Below are 27,280 nucleotides of genomic sequence, written 5' to 3'. Positions count from 1 at the left end.
CCTAATAACCTCAGATGGACATGATGTAAATATTTAGATAGACACCTTTTAACTGCTTGTATTTCTCACTTCCCTGGTTCATTTACCACTTTTATGCATATGAAGCAAAAATGTTCAAAGCGGAACAACTAAACATAAGTTCCTTGTGTGGTGATGTGGAAAAAGGGGCTCATGCAATCCTTGGATGTATAAATAGGACAGTAGCCTCTGCATTAAGCATTAATGAGACTGGAATACTGTATCCAATTCTGGTGTCCACAGGATATTAAATAATTGGAGATGATACAGAGAAGAACCATACAAATGGATCAAGGACTGGAAAAAAATGCCTTACTCTGAGAGACTTAAAGAGCTTGATCTGCTTAGCTTATCAAAAGAAATTCAAGAGGTGACTTGATTATGGTGTCCCAGTACCTTCACAAGGCAAAAATACTGGATATTAAAGGGCTCTTTTTTTAAATGGGGGATGATTAACCATTGTAACTGTCAAGGCTTTTTCCCCACTTTGAACTTTAGAGTTCAAGAAGTGGGGACCTGCATGATCATTTTTAAGCTTAATTACTAGCTTAAATCTGATATGCTGCCACCAGCCAGAAGTCTGTGTCTGGCACACTTTCTGTTCCCCCAAAACCTTCCCTGGGGAACCCAAGACCCAAACACCTTGGGTCTTAAAACAAGGAGAAATTAACCATCCCCCCCTCTGTTCCCCCCACCAGTCTCTGGTGAGTTCAGACTCAATGCCTTGGATTTTAAAACAAGAAAAAATCAGTTTCCTAAAAAAAAAGCTTTTAATTTTTACTTTTTCTTTCTTTAATTATCTCTGTAAAATCAGGATGGAAAATGCTTTACAGGGTACTCAGATTCATATAGACTAGAGGGACCCACCCCCCGCCCCAGCCTGAGATTCAAAGTTACAGCAAACAGAGGTAAAAATCCTTTCAGCAAAAACACACATTTACAAGTTAAGAAAACAAACATAAGACTAATCTGCCTTGCCTGGCTATTACTTACTATTTTGAAACATGAAAGACTGATTCAGAAAGATTGGGAAAGCCTGGATGTATGTCTGGTCCCTCTTAGCCCCAAGAGCGAACAACGAACAACACAAAAAGCACAAACAAAGACTTCCCTCCACCAAGATTTGAAAGTATCTTGTCTCGCTATTGGTCCTCTGGTCAGGTGTCAGCCAGGTTTACTGAGCTTCTTAACCCATTACAGGTAAAAGAGACATTAACCCTTAACCATCTCTTTATGACAGTAACAAAATATCAATGGAAGTAATGGATCTCCATCTCTTGATGTCTTCAGATCAAGACTGTGGATGCCTTTCAGGAAGATGTGCTTTAGTCAAACGCTAGTTCAGGGTTCAGCAACCTTTCAGAAGCGGTGTGCCGAGTCTCCATTTATTCACTGTAATTTAAGGTTTCGCATGCCAGTAATACATTTTAACTTTTTTAGAAGGTCTCTTTCTATAAGTCTATAATATATAACTAAACTATAGTTGTATGTAAAGTAAATAAGGTTTTTAAAATGCTTAAGAAGCTTCATTTAAAATTAAATTAAAATGCAGAGCCCCCCCAGAGCAGTGGCCAGGACCCAGGCAGTAGAGTGCCACTGAAAATCAGCTCGCGTGCCGCCTTCGGCACGTGTGCCATAGGTTGCCTACCCCTGCACTAGTTATTTGACTCATTGTAGGAGTAACTAAGTGATATTCTGTGCCCTGTGATATACAGAAGTCAGACTTGATGATCTAATGTGTTCCTTCTGGCCTTGAAATGTATTCATCTGTGAAGAAAACTGAAGCAGGCATGGATACAGGGCCGGCGCTTCCATTTAGGCGGCCTAGGCAATCACCTAAGGCGCTAGGATTATTGAGGGGCCACATTTTGCCGGGGCGGGCGGCAGGCTGCTCCGGTGGACCTGCCGCAGTCGTGCCTAGGGAGGGTCCCCTGGTCCCGCGGCTCCAGTGGAGCTGCCGAAGGCATTCCTGCGGACGGTCCGCTGCTCCCGCAGCTCCAGTGGACCTCCCGCAGGCATGACTGCGGCACGTCCACCGCAGCCGCGGGACCAGTGCGCTTGGCAGCGAAATGGCTGTGTGCCTAGGACGCTAAAAACACTAGCGCCGGTCCTGCATGGATAAACTTTATCTCATGAAACAGCTTCAGTAAATACTCTCTTAACCAGCCATCAGCAATTTCAAGCCTTGTTAGCCAGGCTTCCATACTCCTATTCTTTATCTGTCATTCTGCACATCACAATCAGTTTAAACTTTTCCCTTAAGGTTTATATGCTGTGTATCTTATGGAGGATTGTGTGATAAATCTAGTATCCGTGACCATGTGCCAGATAAAACTTAAAGCTGGGATTTGCATTAAGGGAGCTAGGCATCCAACTCTCTTGGGCTCTTCTAAACATTCGAGCCTTAATGGGCATGGATTTGGTCTGATCTTACACACTGTGGCCATAAGTGAATTATGCAGGTCACCCTTCATGGGTAGCAGTGCATGTTTGTGCCATCTGACACCAAATGTTTTTCTAAGTAGCATATTTTAGAGAAAAATAGTTTAAATATTAGTTAATATTATTTTTCGCATCCTCCGCTTGGAAAGCTTGTTTGCCTTAGTGATATATAAGCCACTGAGTGACAGAAAAGTTAGCACTAGTACAATTTTAAGAATTCTTAAATCATGTTTCTGTAAATCAGGGTTTATAATTGTTAGGTCCAGCATCATGCACTCTATCAGGTCAGAAAGTGATGCTGCATTACTTTGACAAGTATGAATCCAAGCTCTCCAATGGGGTACATTAAGTCATGTCAAGTTGTGGATATAATTACTAGAGCTGGTCAGGAATTTTCCAGTGAACCTTTTTTTTGGTTGGAAAGTGCTTATTCATCGAAACTGAGAGTTCACATGAAAGGGTTGGTTTTGATGAATCTCTTGATTCAAAAATGTTTTTGAAAAAAGATCCCCAATTATTGAAATGTCCCATTTTGACATTATCTAAATGAAATTTTCATTTTTTGATTCATAATGACATTTCTGAAATTAAATAACATAAGGTCACAATCTAAATGAAATATTTTGAAATTACTGAAATAAAATGTTTCTGTTGACTCCATTTGGACAAAACATTGAGATTTCCACTTTTCAGGACAGAGAAAAAAAATTAAATCTCAAATTCTTGGACAATTGGAAAACTGTTCCCCCCCTTACTTTAAAAATTGCCTGTTGTTTTTACAGTATCATAAGTGTACATGAGGTTTTACAGACAAATATCTGACCAGGTCCAAAATGACAGGGTCCTGCCCTGAGAACCTTACAATCTGAATTATACTGAACACAGCAGCAGATAACACTGAACAAAAGTTTGAAGGGGCAGGGGTAAGGGAAGAAGGAGGTTGCAAGATATGAGACCTTAAACCGGGCCAGGACTTAGGTTAGGACTTCAAATCCAATGTAACTTGGAAGGAAAATTCCACGTTTGGAGGAAAAAAGGAAATTTTTTTTTTTGGTAGGCCCCTTTTACTTAAAAACCAGCAACTGTCTTGTCTTATCCATTAACTAATACATTGTTATCACTTTAGACTCTGAACTCTCATATTAAAATCTCTTGTATTGTTATGCTACAGTGTTTCCAACTTAAATAACTCCCTATTTTTACAGAGGTTCATGTAAGACATAAAAAGAAATTAAGCTGACAAATGTATGCAGAAAGATGCACATCACTTGCTAATCGGTGATGGTTGTATGGGTTTAGTACAAATCTGTAGTCAGATAGTTGAAGGTAGAACTAAGACTCAGGAAGCTTGAAGATTTGGTATTACATAAGTAGATCTCAGTCAAGCAAGGATTGTTTGGTTCCTAGTGGGTTATGGGTAATTACTGTGTTAAATTAACCCAGCGCATGATAAATTACATGTAAACTTGGTCCTCACCTAAAACAAGCAGTGACAAAATAAAAACTAGAGGAGATGAAAGGTTTTCAAAGTCTCTTTGTAGAAAAAAAGTGTGGGCTCTGGGTTGCATAGTGGTATTTTCCTTTTCCCATGATTTCCCCCAAAATCATCTCCTATCCAATTCCAGGAACAACAAAGTTCCTTATTGTACTCTCAATTCTGTCTGGAAAGGTGACTTTCTGCTGACAAGATACAGAATCCACCATCTAGCAAGATAATGCACAGTTATAATCATCAGGATGCTTCTGTTGAGTGTCAAAATTGTTTGATTGCCCTCTGACAGGTTATGTACTTAATTCCTTGACTAATCCCTAGATGCACTGTCAGGTATGTTGCAATGTCAGATGATCTTGATTGGTTGCAGCTGAGTAGTTTCTGAAGTGAGATGTCCAAAGTGGTCACTCTGTCTATCCAACATATCAGTGCACATGGGACATCTTTGTGGTAACTGTTGGCAGAAACCAGGTTAGTCAGTGCTCCACTTACCTAGTCATGAAAATGCCCATTAAATAAAGAAATAAATTATGTTCATTGACAAGCAAAACACAGAATGGATTTGCTGCCAAAACAAATGGCAGCATTAGAGTAAGTTCTGGTGAATTTCAAATAAAAGGAAAAGGCCTTACCTGGATATCATTAGGCAGGGAATTAATTCCAAGATCAAATCTCAGAGATGTCCAGTAAGAAGAAACAAAACAAGGTGGGGTTGTGAAGGCCTCATCTGCCTCTCAGTAAAAGAAGAGCACCCAGTTTGTTTTTTGGTTTCTCAATTTTTCACAGGGCATGAATGGAAACAGGGCCGGCTCCAGGCACCAGCAGAGCAAGCTGGTGCTTGGGGCGGCAGATTCCCGGGGGCGGCTTCCCTCCAATCCTTCTTGTTTTCTTTTGTTTTTGTTGCTTCGCTGCTTGCGGCCGCCCCTGCAGGTTTTTTTCTTTTTGGGTCGCTGCTCCAGCCGCCCTGTAGGGGGTAGCAGCTCAGAGGAGGGGAGCGCCCTGCTGGGAGCGGTGCCAGGTTTGTAGCAAGCCCAGCAGGGCAGCCTGGGTCCTTCCCTGCCCACTGACAGGAGCGGCGCGGTAAGCGCCCCGCTGAAGGAAGCCCTGGCCGCCCCCCTTCTCTCTCTCCCGGGACTCCCCCTGCACCCGCCGCTCTGTCCGTCCCGCACGTTTTGTTTTTGTCCCCTCGCCATCGTTGCTCCGGCCGGCTAAAGATTTGTGTGTGTGCCCCCCCGCCACTGCTCCGGCCGGCCATAGGTTTGTTTGTGTGCCCCCTCCCGCAGGTTTGTTTGTCCCCCACCCCCACCCCCACCCGCTCCGGCCGGCTGCAGGTTTGTTTGTACCCCCCACTGCTCCGGCTCGCCTGTAGGTTGTTTGTTCCCCACCCCTCACTGCTCCGGCGGGCCTGCAGGTTTGTTTGTCCCGCCAGCTCTGGCCGGCCCGCAGGTTTGTTTGTTTGTTTCCCACCCCCCAGCTGCTCCAGCCGGCCCAGAGGTATTTTTTTGCTTGGGGCAGCAAAAAAGCCAGAGCCGGCCCTGAATGGAAAGGCCACATTTATTTTCTTTTTCCTTTGTTTTAATCCACTTAAAAATCTGTTCTAATTGCAGATGAAAATCCCAGTTACATGATTGTATGTACAAAGTTTATCTCAATTATCCTACCCCTCTAGGTTTCTTTCCTCTCTGTTTTCATGGTGACTATCCAATAAACTTCTGGTCTTAAATCTCTGCTTTCCCCTGTGTTGGGAAGGCTGTAGGCCCTTCAGGTCTGTAGTGATTTGATGAAAGGACAACTCTGCCATCTCAAGACTGGATCGCTTTAGATATATTTGTGATACCACCTCAGTACAAGTGAGAAGAAATAAATATTTCCCCCTGTTCGCTGCAAAATAGTCCCAAACCTCCTTTAAGGTCTTCAACAGTCCCTCTTAATGTATTTATGTCTCTGTCTTCTCATTCTAGTCCTCTTCCTACAGTACTACTTCCTTCGACCTGCTGGAGGGCCATGTTTGTTCCCTGTTCCACTAGTGATCTGTGTGTTTCCTCTGTGCTCCAAGAGGGTGAAATCCCTGGGTAGCTTCTTCCTGGTGGCATGCAGTCTCCTAATCTAGAAGATTAGTACAAATACAAATCTTCTATCCTTTAGAAGTTTTCTAAATTGGAGAATTCATGTACACTAGCAGCTCTCAAACTCTGGCCTGCAGCACACTGAAATCTCTTCCAGAGCTGTCTTCTCTCCAGAAGTGAAGAGGCCTGAGTTCGTATGCTAACAGTTTGCAATGCAGGATTTTTAATGGCAACTATTATGTATAAAAAAAAAAATTCAAACTTGGCTCCATACCTTGGGCTCCTGGCAACCACTGATGCAGCCCTTGGAGGGCAGGAGGGGGATCAGGGCTGGGCAGGTGGTTGGGGTGGGGGGGTGAGGGTGCCATCTGGGGGTGCAGACTCTGGGGTGGAGTTGGGGATGAGCAGGTTTAGGGTGAAGGAGGGTGCTCCAGGGGGTGCAGGTTCCAGGGTGGGGCCAGAAATGAGGGGTTCAGAGTGTGGGAGGGAGCTCCAGGCTGGGGCTGAGGGTTCAGAGCATCGGAGGAGGATCAGGGCTGGGGCAAGGGGTTGGGATGCGGGGGGGGGTGAGGGTTCTAGCTAGTGGTGTGAGCTCTGGGGTGGGGTTGGGGATCAGGGGTTTGGGGTGCAGGAGGGGGATCAGGGCCAGAGCAGGGGGTTGGGGCATGGGAGGGGGTCGGGGTGCAGGCCCTGGGTGGTGCTTACCTCAAACAGCTCCCGGAAGCAGCAGCATGTCCCATCTCTGGCTGCTATGCAGAGGCATGGCCCACTCTGCAGGCACTGCCCCCGTAGCTCCCACTGGCCGCCATTCCTGGCCAATGGGAGCAGTGGAACCGGTGCTTGGGGTGGAGGCAGCATGTGGAACTCTTTGGCTGCCCCTACGCATAGGAGCTGGAGGGGGGACATGCTGCTGCTTCCGGGAGCCGTGCAGAGCCATGGCAGGCAGCGAGTCTGCCTTAGCCCTGCTGCGCCGCCGACCAGACACCTGGCAACCCTGTGCATACTTGGCAGTGTTGTCTTGTCTTCCAAGGTGCTGAGTTTTAAATGAAAGTCACTGTCATCAGTCGGTGAAACTCGTCAAGCTATAAAACTTCCATCCTTCATTTTTAAGATAACAAGCATTGAGGTCTAGATACTAAGGAAAATAAAAAAAGACTTTTGCCATATACAGTTTGTTTTGAAATCAAGTATTTGTAAACATATAATCATGCTTAGCCCCACGGTTTCCATCTTTTCCCTAACCTAAATGATGAGAAATGAGGGCCCTAACCTTGCTTACTTACCTGAAAAAGGATTTGCAGGATCAGTACCTCTGAGTTGTTCCTAAGAGAGGAAAGGAGAAGTTTCCATCATGCTGTCCGATAACTCTTACGTAGTTGGTGACAAACTTTTTGCCAAAATTAAAGTGACCTTTATTTTCAAAATCAAAACCGGGACCCTTTTTCGGCAACCTTTTTAGAGCAAAAAATGCTCCTACAAAAGATGACAGTACCATTTTTTGACATGTGCTGGTGTCACTACTGTTAGTTCTCAGCAGTGACACATGCATTTTTCTTGAGGTGCAGGAGTTTTTCCAGCACTGAACAAGTGTCATTAACATTCACTTGAGCAACAGAACAGCTTTGATAGTGTCTATGCTCATTAGCTTTTTCTCTTCACTCCAAACATTCTTCCTCATGCCAAGTATTCATTCCATGTGGGTCTAGAGCTGGGTGACTTACAGATTTTTCAGGTCACCAACAATTTAAAAAAAAATTGTTTTAGGTCAAACCAAAAATAAAACTTGTTCTTAAATTTTGGCAAACTGAAAAGTTGAAAAATTTGTTTTGGGTCAAATGAAACGTTTTGTTTTGATTCTGATCATTTGATGATGTTTTTTGATTTGTCAATAAAATTAAAGGAAGTTTTTGAAACAAAATGTCATTGTGAAGCAAAAGATCAAAACATTTTGTTTTGAAAAAGTCAGAATGAAATGTTTTTATTTTTTTCAAAATATTTTGTAGGTTTTGTTTTACCACAACTTGGTGAAACCATCATGAATTCACGTGTTGCGAAATCTACAATTTTTGCCAAAAAAGTTTCAGATGAAAAACTGGGCCCAGCTCTAGGTCTCCGCCTTCCCACATGGATAAAGGCAGGATCAGCTACTTTACAGCACCCTCCTTCCTATCTCCAGACCTGCTTATAGGGAGTAGGTGAAGCTGGTAGGGTGGGCATTTCCCTGTCTGCAATCTTGAAGGATTACTCAGAAAACTTAACACAGCCTGAGGCTATATTAAGTGTTGTCCTTAGCTCCTTAAAGGTGGAGTTTCCAGAGGTAATCACAGGCTGGAGATGGCAACATGGCTTCAATGGAGTTGCACTGCAAGGGAGGCAGGGGAAACTGTGTTGCAGGCTGAGTGAGATCCCCTTTTGCAGCTACTTGAGATAAGTGTAGAGGGTCTCGGATGGGGCTGACCCCCTTGCTGCTTCTATAACAGAGCAAAGCCTGCAATCCCAGTCAAATAATTTGAAGATGATCCCCCCCGCACATGCACAGCTGTACACACATGGAGTTTCCTGAAGAAAGCAATGACCAGGGCCTGAATATAGACTTGAGGTTTTGACCCACGGAAACTAAACTTTAAGCAAGTGAGGAGGCTGTTCAGCATGTTTTACTTTAAATAGCTAATTACCAGCTGCATAACTCTCAGTCATTGTGGGAAAAATCCTGAGTAAGATATCAATTCTATTGAATCAGCATTTTCAGAAAACTCTTTCAGAAAATTTTCAGTCAGCTCTATGCTTTACAATCATTAATGTATTTATTTTCACAATATCCCTGGTAGATGAGAGGGTTGTATTATCCCCATTTTACAGATGCGGAGCCAAGACATGGAGGTTAAGGTTCAAAGTGTCCACTGACTTTAGGTGTCCAATTTCAGACACTTAGGACCTGATTTTTGAAAGTATTTAGCATTATATAGTACTTTAGATGTTCAAAGCACGGCTCCCACTGACTTCAGCTGTGAGAGCTCACTATTTCTGCAAATGAGACTGCAGGGTCTCACGTTAGGCACTTGAAAAAATTGAAGAATGCACAGTTAGTGATCACTGTGAAAAGTGTGATTCTTCTTTGAGTGCTGGTCCTACAGTGGATACATATGTGCTCTGTGCACCCAGGACCAGAATTTTTTCAGTAGCAGCGTCCATTGCTCTGTGCCTGCACCCTTTACCTCCTTGTGCTCTCAAGCAAGGACAGGAGGGGTGGCCTGGACTGACCACTCCTCATGTTGCTTTCTAGCACTCACAGTCAGGGATGGAACTCTTGTGTCCATATCAGAGAGGTAGCCGTGTTAGTCCGGATCTGTAAAAGCAGCAAGGAATCCTGTGGCACCTTATAGACTAACAGACGTTTTGGAGCATGAGCTTTCATCACATGCATCTGACGAAGTGAGTATTCACCCACGAAAGCTCATGCTCCAAAACATCTGTTAGTCTATAAGGTGCCACAGGATTCTTTGCTGCTTTTGTGTCCATAGCTTCCAGCTTTAGTTCTTCTACCCATAATATATTGTAATCCGTTTATTCGTTTTTGTAGATAGTTAGTAGTTTGCTTAAAGCTAGTTGGCAGGGATTGAGGGAGTCCCCACCCGTTGTTCTCCCACCATTTGGGTCATTTAAAATGCTCCAGATCCTAGGCTTCCAGTCCTGCCCTGCCTCCCCTTGGATCTTCTTGGTGAGTGACCCACAGAGAAAGCTGCCTGTATTGTGTCAGGGAATCACACACATGAGATCTGCTGTTCCTTCCCCCCTCACACTGGCCAGTCTCTGGAGTTTAGACTGCATGGGCATCTAATGGAGCTCTCCATGAAGCACCTGTCTGATCTGGGACCCTCCCCCCACAATCTTTGCCTCATTGGCCAGAGCCAGCACCAGCACCTTCCATTCTCGAGCTTTGGACAGCTCACAAAGTGCGCAAGAGATTCCAGCCTTTCATGCAGTCCACTCATGTCCAGGTCAAGCTGGACAGTCTGACCACTGTTCATTATATAAATACACAGGGGGAGAGCGAGGTCTGCCCCACACCACAGGGAAGTGATCCAGCTGTGGAAGTGGAGCATCCAGCATCCGATCATCCCCTCTGCAGTGCACCTACAAGGGGTAATGAACTCCCTAGCAGGCAGCCTCAACAGGTGTTTTAATGAGGATTATGAGTGGGAGCTCCACTCATCAGTGATCCAGTGGATATTTTGTCAGTGGGGATTTCCCTCCTGGGACCTCTTTGCAACCCAAGAAAATGGGAAGTGCCCTGCTTATTGCTTTTGAAATGCTCAGGGGTACAACTTCCTAATGCAATAGTCAGGCCTCTGGCTGTGTGTCTTCCCTCCCATCCCCCTCCTGCTTCACATCCTCTGAAATGGGTGACCAACCTGTGGCTCCGGAGCCATATGCGGCTCTTCAGAAGGTAATAGGCGACTCCTTGTATAGGCACCAACTCGGGGACTGAAGCTACAGGCGTCGACTTTCCAATGTGCCTAGGGCGCTCACTGCTCAATCCCTGGCTCTGCCACAAGCCCTGTCCTCACTCCACCCCTTCCTGCCCCCTCCCCTGAGCCTACCGGGCCCTCAGTCCCCTCTCCTTGCCCCCAAGCTGCCTGCACTCCATGAAACAGCTGATTGGGAGGTGCGGGGAGGGAGGGGAAGGTGCTGAGCAGCAGGGCTGCTGGTGGGCGGGAGGCTCAGGGAGCGGCAGGGATGGGGAGGGGGAGCTGATGGGGGGCTGCTGATGTATTACTGTGGCTCTTTGGCAATGTCCATTGGTAAATTCTGGCTCCTTCTCGGGGTCAGATTGGCCACCCCTGCTCTGAAAGATCATGTAGGATAAGGCAACAGGGATCTTAAGAGCACCATGGTGGACACAACGGGCTATCACCTTTGGCCAGAGGGTGAGTAAGCTCAGGGCCCTTATGGTGGACCTGCCTTATACGATCTTCCACAGAGACAAAGTATCCCCGAGATTGTACCCCGAGCTTATCCCCAAAGTTCCTTCTGACTTTCACTTGAACCTATCTGTAGGACACCCAAGTTTAAAGTTTTTGGCATAGTGTTATATTAAACTTTGTTAACTAATACCTGCTCTAAATTTTAAGTTGTACCATCTTTAAATAGAGAGAGAGAGAGAGAAAACACCGTGGGAGAGTTTTAGGGGTCACAATACAGCTGTCATTAACCAAACCACTGTTTTTGCTCCATTTCAGCAACACTAACATGGATAGAATAGGAAAAAAACAACTTTCAATGTAAAGCTGTAGTGGGAAGTTAAAATAGTTTGACATACTTCATCATCCATCTGGTAAGCTGTTTTACAAACAAGTCTAAATCCACCTGGGCAGAAGACTCCCCATTCCAAAATGACCACATTTCTAATATTATCCGAGCCAAGAGTTTAGTTTTATTTTTATGGAGGCATGAATTTATGTTCGAGGCGAGAACATTGCCTTTCTGCTGGAAAGCAATTTTTTAAATCAAAACTAGATATCAGTATTCTCAGTCTGCTATTTTCCTTCTTGAAGTATTGCATGTGTTCCAATGGGATCTGATACTACACTCTTCAAATCATTTTCTTGTTTGTTCTAGAAATCTTGGGAAATCTGGACTAAGAGTTTCATGCCTGGGCCTTGGTAAGTAGGTTTAAATTATTATATATAGTATTCCATCTTGACTTCAGTTGGAGTTAAGCCCAATTATGGCAGGGCAAAATTTGAACCTACATTTATAAGTGTTTACAGAGTGACTCTTCCATGGGAATATGAATTCCTGTGGACCTTAAACATTTGAGATGAGCTTCCCCTGACAGGAGGAGGTTGTAACACACTCAGTAAGTGTGATGTGCCCCTTCTCTGGTGGCTGGCTCACTGAGAAGATGAGCCTAATATAGCTTTCAGTTGATGGAGTTACTCTTGTAGGTCAGACAGTAGAAATCTGTTCTTTTGGTGCTGAAGGTTCAAGATTTCAATCTCTGCATATGACTCATGGTGGGAGTGATTACATATAATATAACATATTAGGAGAGATCCTCAGTTGATATAAATTGACTTCAACAGCACCTTGGGATCTGGCCCACAATAAACAAACTCTTTTTTATATCATTTTTCATCCATATATCTCAAAATGGAGCTGTACCTATTTATATCTGCTGAGGGTCTAGCCCAATATATTTTTATATTACATATAATATGTATGTAATCACTACCACCATGGGTCATCTTCAGAAACCTCACAAAGGAGTTATCATTAATCCCATTTTACAGATGGGGAAACTGAGGCACTGGATTTTTAGATACGTCTGTGTGTATTTGTGCCTTTATTTAGTCTTGCAAAATGTATGTTTAGTTACATTTATATTACACCTGATTTGAAAAATGAAAAAAAACACAAAGTTGATAATTAATCAAGAAGTATTATGCACATTCTGGTCCTATAGGTACGATAATGACAAAGACTAATTCCCCATACGCTATCTCAAATATTTATCCCTTAAACTAAAACTCACCAGTGAGAATATGTACAATGTTTTGGACAAATCCTAACATCTTGAGTCTTGCAAATAATATCGTTGACTTCAGTGAGACCGCTCATGTGAATGATGCCAGCAGGATTTCATCCCAATATTCTGCAGGAAAAAAAATTAGGATCCAGGTTAGTTAAGGAGTTCATATTCATTTTTCTAGCTGCAAGTACAGTTCTGTGATGAGAAACTGAAGAACTAGTTATCTGGAAGAAGTGAGGAAGACAGCACAGAGAGAGCATATGAGCTTGTGCTCAATTTTTGCTAGAGGTGTGTTGAATGAAGCATTAAATGTGATTCCTTAGAAATCCAGCTCTGCTATGATGTTTGTCAAAGGTGAAAAAAGGTGTTAAAATGCAGTAATGTGAATGAATTATTTATAACAAAATAATGTAGGCACATAATTTAAGAAATTGTGTGTGTGTGTGAGAGAGAGAGAGAGAGAGATGAAAGCTCTATATAACCCATTCCCATACAATGATTGTCACTCATTGCGGTCTTTCCCTTCCCAGCATGATATGAGTATATGTCATAGCAGCATTTCAAACCATATTTCTCAAGTGATGGAACATATGAATGAAAACCTACTTGTTTCTGTGATCTTCATTTCAACCTTAATTCTGGTATTTACTAAATTAGAGTGCTTGACCTTGCAACCTTAACATTTTTTAACCTGGGGTGTTTGGCGTCTTTTTTTGCATGTTTATATCATTTCCAGGCTGTGCCAGATGCTAATTACTATCATGATCTGTGCCCAGAAGGGAGTACTCAGCCCAATCTTCAAAGCCTTTGAGTGGTAATAAAATTACTCTGTGGCCTGTACTGCAACCCCAGAGCTCCAGTAGCTTATATTCAGATTCCAATCCCATTTACGCAGTAGATCAGGGGTAGGCAACCTATGGCACATGTGCCAAAGGTGGCACACGAGCTGATTTTCAGTGGCACTCACACTGCCTGGGTTCTGGGCTCTGCATTTTAATTTAATTTTAAATGAAGCTTCTTAAACATTTTAAAAACCTTATGTACTTTACATACAACAATAGTTTAATTATATATTATAGACTTATAGAAAGGACCCTCTAAAAATGTTAAAATGTATTACTGGCATGTGAAACCTTAAATCAGAGTGAATAAATGAAACACACCACTTCTGAAAGGTTGCTAACCCCTGCAGTAGATCATAGCCAGACAATTTCTGTAATTATGGAGCCCTCATCTTTAACTGTATCCAAAACTCTCTCTGTGGCTATGCACAGTGAGGCCATCACAATGCAGAACTCTGTGGCTTGTGAGAGATTCAGACTCCCAGCCTGACCTCAAGTAAATTCCCCTCCCTGTCTCTCTCCATTTTAGTGCACATCTTTCCATACAGAAGAACCACAACAGTCCTGCTGCAACCAGGGCCCTTTGTGCCCTCAGAAGAGAGGCCAGGGTGATGAGCCTTTCTATGTCCTGTTGCACCGCTTAGTCTGTTGCATCTCTACTCAAATATCTACTGTAGCTGCTTGCAGGATGTGCTGGATGTTGTGGTGAAGGAGATTGGGCCTGTTTGAGGGTTGCTGGGAGAGCCATTTGGGAACTGGATTTTATGTCTTGTGGTAAATTCTGTTGTTGTTTTTTTTAAATTCATCTCAGAAATGGAATGAAAACAACAAAGCAAAACAAAAAACAATTACAATTTTATTTGGCTTTATCAAATTGTTTCATTTCGATTTTCACTTTATTTTCTACTGTAAAGGTAAAATGTTTAAAAATTGAAAGTAATTTTGAAATGAAAATCAGCATATTCTATTACAATTTTATCAGAATGCTCAGGTCTGTGTTTTGTAAATGAATTTTCACTGCAGTCGACAGCTGTTTTGCTTTGGACACATCAGCATTTTCCAACCAAAAAAATCCCAAACATTCCGTCAGAATATTTCCAACCAATTTAGTCGCTGGCTAGACAGTGTGCAATACATATAACAAACTCTGCACCCTGATGCTATCACTAAACCAACGCCATTAGGAAAGTTGGTGGCATTCAGTGAACTGTCCTTTGAAATGATGGGTCAACACAGGACTAAACAGAACAGTATCAGTTTTGTGAAGCATCAGTAATAATGCTTATTCTTGCAATGGTGATGTAGATCAGTAACACCAAACAGCTTGGTTTGAGTGTCACAACACTGGCAGTACTCTGCCAAGTGAACATGTTAGGAGGTGGGCTGGTCACATCATTATTAAGTCCTTGACATACACAGATATTTATGGCTACCTTATGCAGTAACCCTGAAGATTCAGTGGGAGTTTTAATGTTTTGGGGGCAGGACTTGTTATCTGTGAGAGAGAAAAATACAATCTCTTTGTCTTGGTATGCCACCTACAAAATGGTACTTAAATATCTCAGAGGGGTACTGTGATCATTAGCTCAGATTTGTAAAGTGCTCTGAAATCTATAGTTGAGATTTAAAATAAAGGGAAATATGAAAAATCCTCATAATTACTGTACAATATGGAATGAAAAATAAACTCCTTTTTGACAAAAAGACCTCCTCGCCTAGAAATAGATCTTGGATTGCGTAGAGGATTAGTCTCATTACCCAATACGGATAGTCACATCATGAGCAAATGTTGTCATGGTGAGAAGAAATGGGAAGAAATTATGAAAACATCAGGAAAAGCTGCTTGCAGAGGCTTTTGTTCATTTAAAACATACGGAACTATAGAGACATTTAAATTTATTGCTCTTTTATGAGTGCAGCTGCATGGGACAAGTGTTCTGCTTTAGCTAATTTTGGGTTTTGAAAATGAAACAAGTGGCTGCCACTCTCTTATTGACAAAAGGAATGTAAAAAGGATACCACTGGGCATGGATCCACAGATCTGGACAATTAAATCAGTCGAATAAGTGACGATCCATATATAGCCCCTGACATGAACTGGGCAGTAAAGAAAGTTTTTGAAATTGAGTGGGCAATTGTTTTTTTGCTCTCAGGTTTGCAGACGAAGCATTCTCCTGTACATTTAGTACCTCTTCAGCTTCCATAATAGATATATCAGATATCTTTGCCATGTCAAGTGTTAGCTTAAATGACTTTTCTAAACAGTTTCTGTTGTGCTGTTCTCTAAGAGATAAACTTATCTGCTTAAACTCACAACACTATCAGAGTCCAATTTAAGGTTTACTAAAGTTTCCAAAGACCCAGTAATCTCCTCTAACAGTTTCTAAAATCTCACCAAGATAAAAGTATGCTTTATGCTCTACTGTAAAAAAGAAAAGGAAATAGAGAAAAACATGAGACAGAGCAGAGATAAAAGGAGGAAGGTGATAAGGGAAATACATATTCCTTAATTATTCTGTAGTCTCTCTAACGTCCTGGATCTCCCACCTCACATTCTCTCCAATGAATTGTCATGTATCACATGCTGCTAATGAATCAGCAGTGTCTATCTGGGGCCTGAGGCATTTGGTAACATATATAACAGGTAACCTGAAACAGCATGATATTGGTGAATAATCTCCACGGTTACTGCTCAAAGAGAGAAACAGTTAATCCATTAATCATCCCACACAAGCTTGGTACACGATCCATGCTTCTCATTCCCTCCACCCCTAGATCCCGAGTCACTCTTCAGTTGTTTTGGCTGGCATGGAGCAGGTATATGTACCACAAAATCCAGTACCTCTATAACCAAGTACCAGAGGAGAATTCTTTCACTGTAAGGGTTAGGGGTTAAAGAGCTCCTATAGTGGAAGAAGTAAGACAGTCACAGGACTAAGTCTTGTTCAGTATTGGTTTGGCTATTGTCTCAGTTTTTTAAATGGATGAATGCAAGGACCAGTTTAAAGCTCAAAAAGGGCATGATCGTTGAGGGTGCTTCAAAATCCAATCTAAAGTGGATGGGGAACCACTCAAAGGCCGCTTTGAGTAGCACTTACTTGGGTGAGTAGAAGTCTCCCCTCCATCTCAGTACTGGCAGAAAATGTCACTCTTCTGTCATCATGAATAGATGTTCAGAGCAAAATGTCATAGTCTCCAACTGTGGAAACTGCCTATTAGTTTTCGGAAAAGTTTGAGGCAAACCCCAACAAGATGACTGTGTTGGAAAGGCAAGCTATCACTTTGAGAGTGTGTGGAAGAAAGTGGTGGGGTTTCTTCAAGTCCTGCTTGTAGGCTAGGAGGCTGTGTAGGGAGGTTGGCGTGATCAGGGTCAGTCTGGAAAGACCCAACTTAAAGCAATGTGGGGTGAATTGTGCCTCCCTGCCTTAGGGAGCAGCCTATTTTTGGGTTCTTGCATGCTGCTGTTCTGAACTGTAAGAAATTAAGCAAGGTTACATTGCAACCTTCCAGCAAGAGTATTTTAGTTTTTATCTAACTTCCCTTTCTGAGGACTGTGAACACAATGACTAGTCCAGCTTCTAAGGAAAGAAATAATTAGACACACCTAACCATGGTAAAAAGAGGAATTAATCCAGCTAACCAAAGGGTACAACAGAAACCTTTCACAACAGGCAGTTTCCACAGTCAGAGATGCATTTTGCCATTGAAGTCTATTCATGATGAGGAAAGGGTGACATTTTTCTCTTGAAATGATCCCAAGTCACATCTATGATTTTGACTTTGGGTAAGATTTTGCAAATTAAGGTGATACTGGTAAAAATGACATCATTTGACTCTAGGATCAAATTTGCAGTGAAACTATTCAGTTTTGCACACAAATGTACATAAAGCAAAACCAAGCCCATTTGCTGAACTTCCAGCACCAGTGTGTGCCACTGACCAAATGCCACAGCTGATCCCTCTGCAAAACGTGTTTCATGGCGGTTACTTTATTTTGAGTGAATTAGGAGGGGTTAAAAAGGTGAAAATCCTGGTTGTCTTGCTTACACAGGGCCAAATTCTGGCATTTAGCCAATAGCCTGTGTTCTGAAAGGTGAGCTGTGCAGTCACGAAATTGTGCATTGCCCTTAGACATTCTCCATTTACCCATGTGCTTCCATAAAAATGAGTCACAATTTGGCCCATAAGTAGTTCCAAAGATAAGATGGAAACACAATCAACCCATTTTACATGATGAATGCTCTACTAGACTAACGCTGGAGGTTTCTAGCACAGGAATAACTTCTGACTATCAAGGACAAAGTTATTATTATTCCTCTTCTTGAAATCTACTCGTATTTCTGGGTCACTGAAGCTGTTCAGTAAGACTTCTGGTTACCTTTGCTGTCACTGATTGATGAACTCCAGGATATCTTCAGTGAACCAGAAGTTCCAATGTATCTCTGAGGGGATGCAAAACTTTTTAAAAGTTAAAACTTTTGTTCCTCATCTCATGAGGGTGGCACTGAGCACATAACTCTCAGGTGGACTCAGCTTTCATTTTAACTTTGTAGGCTCTCTTTAATGGCATGATTTTCCTGCTCCTCTAGTTTTTCTCCTCCAAATTTAAGTTTTCATTGAACCTGAAAAACTTTTACACATAAAAACAAAACAGCTTGGAGCACATCCTAGCCCTTGGTTGATGGAAAATATACAAAGAATGACTTAAATGTAGTGAATCAAAGGGCTTGCCTACACATGGGGTTATTCCTGATTAATTATTCCTGGTTAACTTCATCTGTGGACACTCCGATTCTGGAATCAGAGTGCTTTATTCTGATTTAGTTTAATTCGCTTTGGAAATAAATTGATAATTCAGAATAAGGCACTCTTAATAAGAGCATGTATAGAGTTAACCAAGAATAGTTATCCTGCTTTCAATTTACACCTCCTTTAATACAAAATAACTTCCCCTGTGTAGGGAAGCCCAAAGATAGGGTCACCAGTCACCCCGTCTTTAAAGTTTCGAAACAGAAAAAAGATTGTATCTATTAGTATATATTATGCAGTCACTGAAAATAGGTGATTCTTTAATGAATGCTGAAACCAGGAGACAAGGTCAGAGGGGACGTTGCATCCAAGGGTGGTCTTTAGTCTTGCAACAAAATTAGTTGAAATGACCTTGTTCTGTTTTTTGTTTTTTTGGTTTGTTTTTTACAATGCCCAAATGTGCCTGAAATTGTATCCATAAACTTCATCAATATTCTTAGACTTTTCTTCAATTTTAAATTGCTCTCCATTTCCACCCTGATTTTTAAGGCCCAATTTGGCTTAATTACAGTACTCTGGTACAAATCTGGAATAACTCCATTGACTTCAACGGAAATACTCAAATTTACACAAGCTTAATGGTGAGCAGAATTTGGCCATATGAGCCAGATCCTGCCAGCTCTTACTTATGTGACTAGTCCTTGCTCATGCCTGCAGTCCAATGAAGTCAAGTGAGTAAAGACTATGCTGATGAATAAGGTTTGCAGGATTGGGCCCTTTGTTTGTAAGTGCCAGACTGATGCAGAATTAGTTTCTTTCATGGTGTTATGGGGGCAATTTTCAAAAGTTGGGGCTTACTTTAAGTATAACTTTCTTCTACTGAAGGAAGCATAAGGAAATGTAGAGAAAAGAGGGAGATACTCAACGGAGGTTAATTGTTTAAAAAGAAGTAAAGTAGTTTTTTTATTTATTTTATTTTTTTCTCCAGTATTTTCTCTCTTAGAAACAGGGCTGTTCACTGAGGTTGTAAATCATCCTTAACCTGACATGCATTGTTTGAAACACCAAATGAGCATTTTATTTTCTGTTAGGAGCAATATTTATACTAACCTAGTCTGTAGCATTGTGCTTCACTGCTGTAATAGCCCAAGCCAGCTTGTGTGCAGTTTGTACTTCACAACAAACGCTGTTTCCCTCCTGGGATGCAGTGATGGGGGCTATATGCACTTCTCTGACAGCACAGAGGTGAAACTTGTTGCATTGTGTGTTATCACAAGATAAGGCCAACGCATCCTACAGCTGTTCACATGGGAATTAATGCTTCAGGATTCCAGAAATAATTAATGGCTTTGTATGCCCATGCTGCACAACAACTTGCAAAACTGCTGGCGATGCCACTCAGGAAAGGAACAGGTTGCATATGTACAGTTCACATAATGTTGTCAAACTTGCTGCTGCAGGCATCCCCTCTTCCCCATGTTATGGGGGCCTCGTTACTCCAGGAACAGCTAGCGTGATGATTATTGCCCATTTTCTAGTGTTGTGTGCTGTGGAGTAAGTGCTGCTTTGAGCTAACTGAGAGCTTTGTGGTGATACTAGCTTGATCTTCCCCCAAAGAATCAGGGAACATCAAACCAGGTAGAAACTGGTGCAGGACTGGCGCTACCATTTAGACGACCTAGGCAATGGCCTAGGGCGCCAGAATTTTTGGGGGGTGCTATTTTGCCTGGGGGGTGGCACGCGGGTCCAGTGGACCTACCATAGTCATGCCTGCGGTAGGTCCACCAGAGCCTTTAGACCAGCGGACCGCCCGCCGGCATCACTGCGGCAGCTCCACCGGAGCCTTTCCAGCAGTGGACCGTCCGCCAGCATTACTCCAGTAGGTCCACCGGACCCGTGGGGGGTGGCAAAATGGCCTTCCGCCTAGGGCGTCAGAAACCCTGATGCCACTCCTGAACTGGTGTAGCCAGACCATCCTTAATAACAGTTCTCAAACTCAGTTTGATGGACAGAGTAGATGGGGGCTGTTATTTATTGGAAAGAAAGCGCAGCTATTCAGCATCTGTGCTTAACTTTAAGTAACTGCAGGCTTCCCTTATTCAGGGCATGGCCCCACAGCTATAATGAGTACCTAAGAGGAATGCACTGTTCCAAAAAATTGCAAAAAGAGGTACCTAAAATCAGGCTCCAACATCTTTCCTTCCGGTCCTAAATAAGGCTTTGTCTACCCTACAGACCTTACAGCAGCACAGCTGTAAGGTCTCCCATGTAGCCGCTCTTTGCCGGCAGGAGACAGCTCTCCTGCCAGCATAATTAAACCACCCTGAATGAGCGGCGGTAGCTATGTTGGCAGGAGATGTCCACACCGGCACTTTCGTTGGTGAAACTTATGTCGGTTAGGGATGTGGTTTTTTCACACTCCTGACTGACAAAAGTTTGACTGACAAAAGTGCTACTGTAGGCAAAGCCTAAGTGACCTGATTTTTCAAAGGTGCGGAGCACCCAGCAGGAAGCATGTTTGAAAATCAGGTTACTTACTTGGTGCCCAAACATGAATTTTGAAGCTTTAGGCTCCTATGTTTTTAAAAATCTTGGCATGGGAGTTTGTATTCTGTATGTGAGTACATGTACTATACATATTGGGCCAAAGTTTGCTCTCAGCTTTAACTTAATCGGGTTACACCAGTTTAAGGGAGCACAGAAGTTTCCCATTATGTCTAATATTTTGAAAGTTATCATATCTAACAAAAATGTGTTCTCTGTTTACCAGGAGTTAATTTTCATAACTCTCATTCCCCTTGCTTAGTCTGTAGGTTTTCTCTCTGCCTGAGTCGGAGAAAATATTGATTTAATTTCACATTAACAACAATGAAGATGCTGGAGGAAGTTTTCAATAGCACAAATGGTGGGTAAGTGCCTAATTCCCACTGCATGTCAGTGGAAGTTCGGCATCTAAACACCATTGATGCCTTTAAAAATCTCCCCTGCTGCAAATATGATAAAAAATTTATTGGGGCTAAATTTTGAAACGTTGATGTCTGTTAGACACCTAAATTCATGTTGATCATGTGGATATCAGAGACTAGCTGAAGTCAATTGGAGTTTCATAACCTCTAAAAATCAGGCCATATAGATAGGTACCTATGTTTGTGCTGAGGCACCTATCTTTAGGCACCTGTGTTTGAAAATGTGGCCAGTAGGCTCCTTAAAATAAAGTGCAGCAAATAGGCACTTCTCCTTTTGCTTACATGCATTTTGATTCTTGAAGGCTATTAGCGCAGCTTACAAGTTCTTTAAGTTAATTGTTTTATCTTTTGCACCGTATGTAATTTCCATTTGTGACTTTTTCATCTGTTGTTTGTTTTCCCAATTACCTCTTTGCTCCTTTATTTACATGCCTTGCACCGTGAAACCTTTTTTCAATTTTGTCTAATCAGCTGGGGTGCACTTCTCTAACACATACTACTCAGAGAGAGAAGTTACTTAGATTTGGTATTTGTTTTCATTGCTCTAGGATTTGTGCATGCTGTTTGAATACAGTATGCCTATCCAGGGATATTTTGTTTATGGGCATTGTTCATCTTTAAAAATATACACTGTCAAAGCACTGTTCAGAATTTTTTAAATATTTTATTTCACTGTTCAGAATAATCCCTTCAAAGTTTAGAACTGATCTAGCTTTCCTAAGCAATGTAGTTTTTCCTCCATCACATTTCTAGTTTGCTATTGTGGGGTTGCTTGTGAATATTATGTTGCTGGAACAGATTGTACATACAGCAGCAAAACAAAACTGAATTATTGGTTTTGGGAAAAAAATTTCTCTAGATAAAGGTTTCCTTGAGCTTTGCAACGGGAAAGAGAGAGTGAGAGAGACCCCAGTGGTGATATTTGGAATCAGGAAATGTGGAGGTGGATTCGGGACTGGATTTCAAGCCCCCAAAATTCAGGGGCCTTTTGGATCTGGGGTTCTTGTATAGGCTCATATCAACTCTTCAACTAGAGAAGAATCCAGGGCATGAAATCTGGATCTGGAACTTTTCCCAAGTTTGAAAATATTCTGAGCCTGGTCCAATTATGAGCTCACGTTGCAAACTTCAGATCTGGATTCATTTCAGACATCCTCAAACACTAGGGTGACCAGATAGCAAGTGTAAAAAATCGGGACGGGGGTGGGGGGGTAATGGGTGCCTATATAAGAAAAAACTCCCAAAATCGGGACTGTCCCTATAAAATTGGGACATCTGGTCACTCTATCAAACCCTGAGGGGATTGAATCAGAGGATGCAGTGTGGGCCTCTCCCTACTGTCTAGCTTAGTTCTTAATAAGCAGGTGTGGTGTTTCAATGTTTTTAAATGCACCTAGAGATGGTGTAGGAGTTGCATCTTATCAGAAAAATAAATAATAAAGACAAATGAATTACTATTTATATTATAGCACCCAAAGAGACCACTCCTCTCAGGACCCCATTGAGTTAAGTGTTGTACAAACACACAGAGAGATACAATCCTTGCCTTAGAATCCAAGGCCTTGATCATGCAGTGAGAACTGTGTGGCCAGAACCATGGGCCCACAAGGCGTCCCATTGCACCCACGTGGTTCTCCTTGCAGGAATGGAGCCTATGAGGATAAGCAACATAGACAAGACGGAGTAGAGGAATGCAGAAAAAAATATACAATTTTACATATATTTGCAAATTTTAAAAAACATAAATAGAGCAATTCTCTCCATCTTCCTCTTGAGCTAATATTATTTGACTAAATTTGTGTATGCATCATGGTGAAGTGGGTCCTGAGAAATCTTTTGGAACTTTTGTTTAGATATACGAGGATTAATTTTAAGCCAAGATCTACTGTATTAATTCTGATTAGATTTTATTAGAAAGCTAGCTGTGGATCTGGAGTATTGGAACAAGCACATATTATCATATCTGCACTGCAGTACTGTGAATTTTCCCTGGAGCAATTGGCTCTTTCTAAAGTAAACAACAAACAGAGACTTCTCTAGTACTTCTTTCCTCAGTGGGGCACAATTTATAGTATAGATTCATGGTTATCTATACTCAGAAGAGAATCTCTAATTCACAAAGTATATAAATAAGTCTGTTGTTCTCTTACCTGTATTTGAGACATACATGCATATCTCAACAGTAACTTGCACTTAGACTATAGTGGTATAAAGATTAGTTAGAAGGACACTCAAGATATTTGTCATTGTTTTTGAAAAAAATTAACTCAATTATAATAATAACCTATTTGAAGCTTTGACTTTGAAGTCTGTTTCCATTTGGATTTTCCCCCTGCATAACAGATGCAGTGGGTTGCCCACAAATTAATAAAACTGATTTTCTTTTTTAACTTTTTTATTGTTTGGGATGAGAGCCCTACTGTGACAAGCACCGTACAAACATAGTAAGAGATCGTCCCTTTCCCGAAGTGTAGTATAACTGGACAAGCGGGCAAAGGAGAAAGTAAGTATTAATAGCCCTGTTTTTCAAATGGAGAACTGAGGCACAGAGAAGTAAGTGACTTGCCCACGGTCACACAGGAAATCTGAGGCAAAACTGGGAACTGAATCCAGATCTTGTGAGACCCAGTCCAGCTACACTAAATCCAGAATTAGAAATGCCTGGAAATGGTCAGTGTATTCAGTGAACATTTCTGAAAAAAATGAAAAAAACACCCAATTTTAGTTTTTCATAGAACTGGCAAACTTCAAAAGTTTTGTTTAGAAAAAAAATTATTTCCAAAACAAATTCAGACCAGAAAAATGTCAGACTTCTCTACTTAAGATCATTCTTCCTCTGTCATTTTCTTATCAAGAAACACATTGTTTGTTCTTGGGGTGAAAGAGCCTCTAAATTTACTTTTCTGTTGAAGTTTCAAGAAGATACAAGAAAAAATATCTCGATAAAACACTGTCCTCGGGAGCCAAAAAATCTTACTGTGTTATAGGTGAAACCGCGTTATATTGAACTTGCTTTGATCCACCGGAGTGCACAGCCACGCCTCCCCAGAGCACTGCTTTACTGCGTTATATCCGAATTTGTATTGTATCGTGTCGTGTTATATCAAGGTAGAGGGGTGTGTGTGTGTGTGTGTGTGTATATATATATAATGTATATACAATATAGCAGGTGACATTTTAAGCTCATAGACCTGCCATATGTAAGGATTTTCAGACTTGTGGGGTAGAGAGGATTAATTTTAAATCATGACAAGTAATTTTATTTAAAAAAAACCTAAAATATTTAGTTTAGAGAAACAGGAAATGGGAGGAGAGCTCTTACTGTTTCTCTTATTGCCAATTCATGGATGTGACTCCCACTATTTTAGTCACAGAGGCTCATTTATATATCATAGGGACTCTGTGTTTAAAACCAAGCAAAATAATCACATTTATTAACTATGGCTATTTTGCTATTTTAAAAGGGAAAAGACAACATTAAACAAAACAACACAAATGATATGCAATGCTTCTTTTCATTCAATCTCTCCTGCATGTTTCTCCGTGGAGTGCTTTTAATAGAGATTATTACTTGAGTGAACTACATCTGGGGAGGCATTCTTTATGTGTTAAATTCAAACCAAAGTATACTGCTTCCTCAAATTATTGTGAATCCAGTTTTACTATCTAATTAGATAACTAAACTGTTTATAGTTGGGCAAAATACTTTGTTTAAGGACAGGTGAATTTTGTTGGTTATTATTAATAATCAGACTGTTTGTAATTGGACAAAGTAAATAATCTTAACTAAATCTGATGAAATCGAAGACAATATTTAAATGAGTTATTCAGAAGATGCCATTTAAAGAGCTGTCATAAGAAACGCCAATTAACAATTAAGAATCTTAAATCCTGTTAAATCCCATTATTTCTCTATATACCAATATTTAGCCCCTGTCTCCTCTCCAGAAATAAATGGGTCTCACGATTTGGTGATTAACAGGAGAAATGGTTGGAATTTTAATTTACAATAGCATTTTTGTATACCAATAAAATTTACAAGAGCTTTAAAATCTAATCCCTAGTTAAGTAACTGAGTTAACTTGATCTCACTAATTCATGTTAAAGTCTTGGGGAAGTTTTCCTCGGGTTGGCTTCTTTTTGAGTTGTCTTAGCTGTCTTTGGTAGCTTGTTTGTAGAGAGGTACAGGATGAGTTGTGGAGTGCTTGCGGTGTGAGCAGGGTACAGAGGGTGTGTGTGTGTATATATGTATGAGGGATACTCACTTTAGAGTTCTATACACTTCTCCTTCCTAATTTCATGGAATTTTAGGAGAAATCACCTATTTTGGGCTTGTTTAGTATCAAAGTTGGTTGCTGTCATCCTCTTATTGGCTCCATGCCATGTTCTTAGGAGTCTCTTCATCTTATGAATATGCAGTTTGTTAATGCATATGTACATTCTTTCTTGCCAGTTCTATTTCCTTTGTATTCGGGAAGGAGAGTTTCAGAACATCTTTAGAGTTCTGAATCTTTCTTTTTATTCAGTCCATTTCTGAGATTTCTTTAGTTTCGTTGGAGTTTCAATGAAATTTCACTTTCAAAAAATCCAAACACTCCTGTTCTTTTTATAAAGGTTTTTTGAGTTCTCAAAACAATGTTTTAAAATTGAATAATTCTTGGAGAGTCTTTAGCTTAAACAGTTATTAAAGAAGTTGTTGATTTTTGCTACAATTTTTTGGAGAGATGATTCTTGTCTTCCTGAGCTGGGTGAAGGAGTTGTTTGAGCATTGTGAGTAACTGATTAACTAATTCCCCATTAATATAAATATTCTACACTTAAAAGACTTCTTATTTTAGTAATTAGTTCACTAAGATCATTAGCCTCCATCCATATTGGTACATAAAGCGTTTTACCATTTACATGGCAATGATATTAGCAAATTATGTTAGATGGTTTGCATTTAGTTTAAATACTTGCAAATATGCCATTCCAAATGTTTTGCCATCTCAACGTTTAAGAAATAAACACAGGTTTTCTACAGATCATTTCCCAGCTCCACATTCTCTATAAAGTTTTAAAAACACAGAGGTTTTTCTTGCAAAAGGGTGGGGGCTGGGGGAGACCCAGTTTACTTCTAGATTTTGTGGTTTGATGAGGATTTTGAGTGTTACTTCTCTTTGAAATACTTTTGGCCATATTGTGTTTACTCACTACAGTCTTTACAATTAAGACTCCTATCAAATGTTAAGGTTCCCAAACTGTATGGCACTTCCTCCTAGGGGGCATGACGAGGTTATTAGGGGAGCAAGAGGACCTGATGGGCTGTGCTGAAGGGCCAGGGTCAGCAGGGGGATATGGCTATGGCTGGCAGGGGAAGTGGATGGGCTCTGTGTGGGCAGTCTCAGCTTCCAGGTATAGGTTCCCTGCCTGTCTCACTCCCCTATGCCACAGCTGCCAAGCGGCAGATACTCTAGTCTGCTGGGGAGGCCGGAAGGGGCTCTGTGAGCAGCTGGCTGAAGGCTCCACCCACAGTACTGACCTGCTGGAGAGAACCCCCTCCTAACTGCGTCCCCAGGGCACACAGCCCCAGCCACTTCCCCTGCTAGACAGCGCCTGGGTGGGGGAAGTGGATGGGGCTCTGCTAAAGGACAAGGGTCAGGAGGGGGCTGTGTCTTGGGATGCCACCTTCTGCTTTCCTCCTCACCCCAGCCCTTCAGCGTGGCCATGTTCCCCTGCAAAGGGGAGCGACGGAGGCCAGGTCCTGGCAGCCTGACTGCTGCAGGGAGTGGAAGGCTTCCTTAAGTGCCACCTGATGAGCATCGCCCACATACTCAATGGGTACCAGGCAGCCCTCCCTTCTGCCCCCTGTGGGTATTGGGTGCCTCTCATGAGTACTGGGCACCCCCTCCTCTCTCTGCCACCTGTATGTATCAGGCATTTCTCCTGTCCCAGACCCCTGTGGGTACCAGGCAGCCCTCCTGCCACCAACTCCTGTGGGTATCGGGCATCCCTGTCCCCACCCCTTCTGGGTACAAGGCACCCCTCCCTCTCCCAGCCCTATACATACCAGGCACCCCTCCTGCTTCCCAGGGGTACTGAGGACCTGCTCCTTCACAGGCCCATGGAAGAATGGGGCATATCCTACTGCCCCCATGGGTACCAGGCAACGTTCCTGCTTCCTTGTGAGTACT

At 41.9% G+C, this 27,280-nt stretch overlaps 1 protein-coding gene across 3 annotated transcripts in view; it reads left to right on the top strand.

Moving 5' to 3' along the window:
- KCNAB1 (potassium voltage-gated channel subfamily A member regulatory beta subunit 1) overlaps positions 1 to 27,280 on the top strand; it is a 287,423-nt gene that overhangs the window by 193,743 nt on the left and 66,400 nt on the right. For all 3 annotated transcript variants that reach the window (XM_030575965.1, XM_030575963.1, XM_030575964.1), the window contains one exon: positions 11,638 to 11,681. In XM_030575965.1, the coding sequence (XP_030431825.1) occupies positions 11,638 to 11,681 (44 nt within the window). The remainder of the gene's footprint in view (positions 1 to 11,637; positions 11,682 to 27,280) is intronic.

Source organism: Gopherus evgoodei, chromosome 9, assembly GCF_007399415.2.
Source record: "Gopherus evgoodei ecotype Sinaloan lineage chromosome 9, rGopEvg1_v1.p, whole genome shotgun sequence".
NCBI lineage: Eukaryota > Metazoa > Chordata > Testudines > Testudinidae > Gopherus > Gopherus evgoodei.
This window is presented reverse-complemented; position numbering and strand designations above follow the sequence as displayed.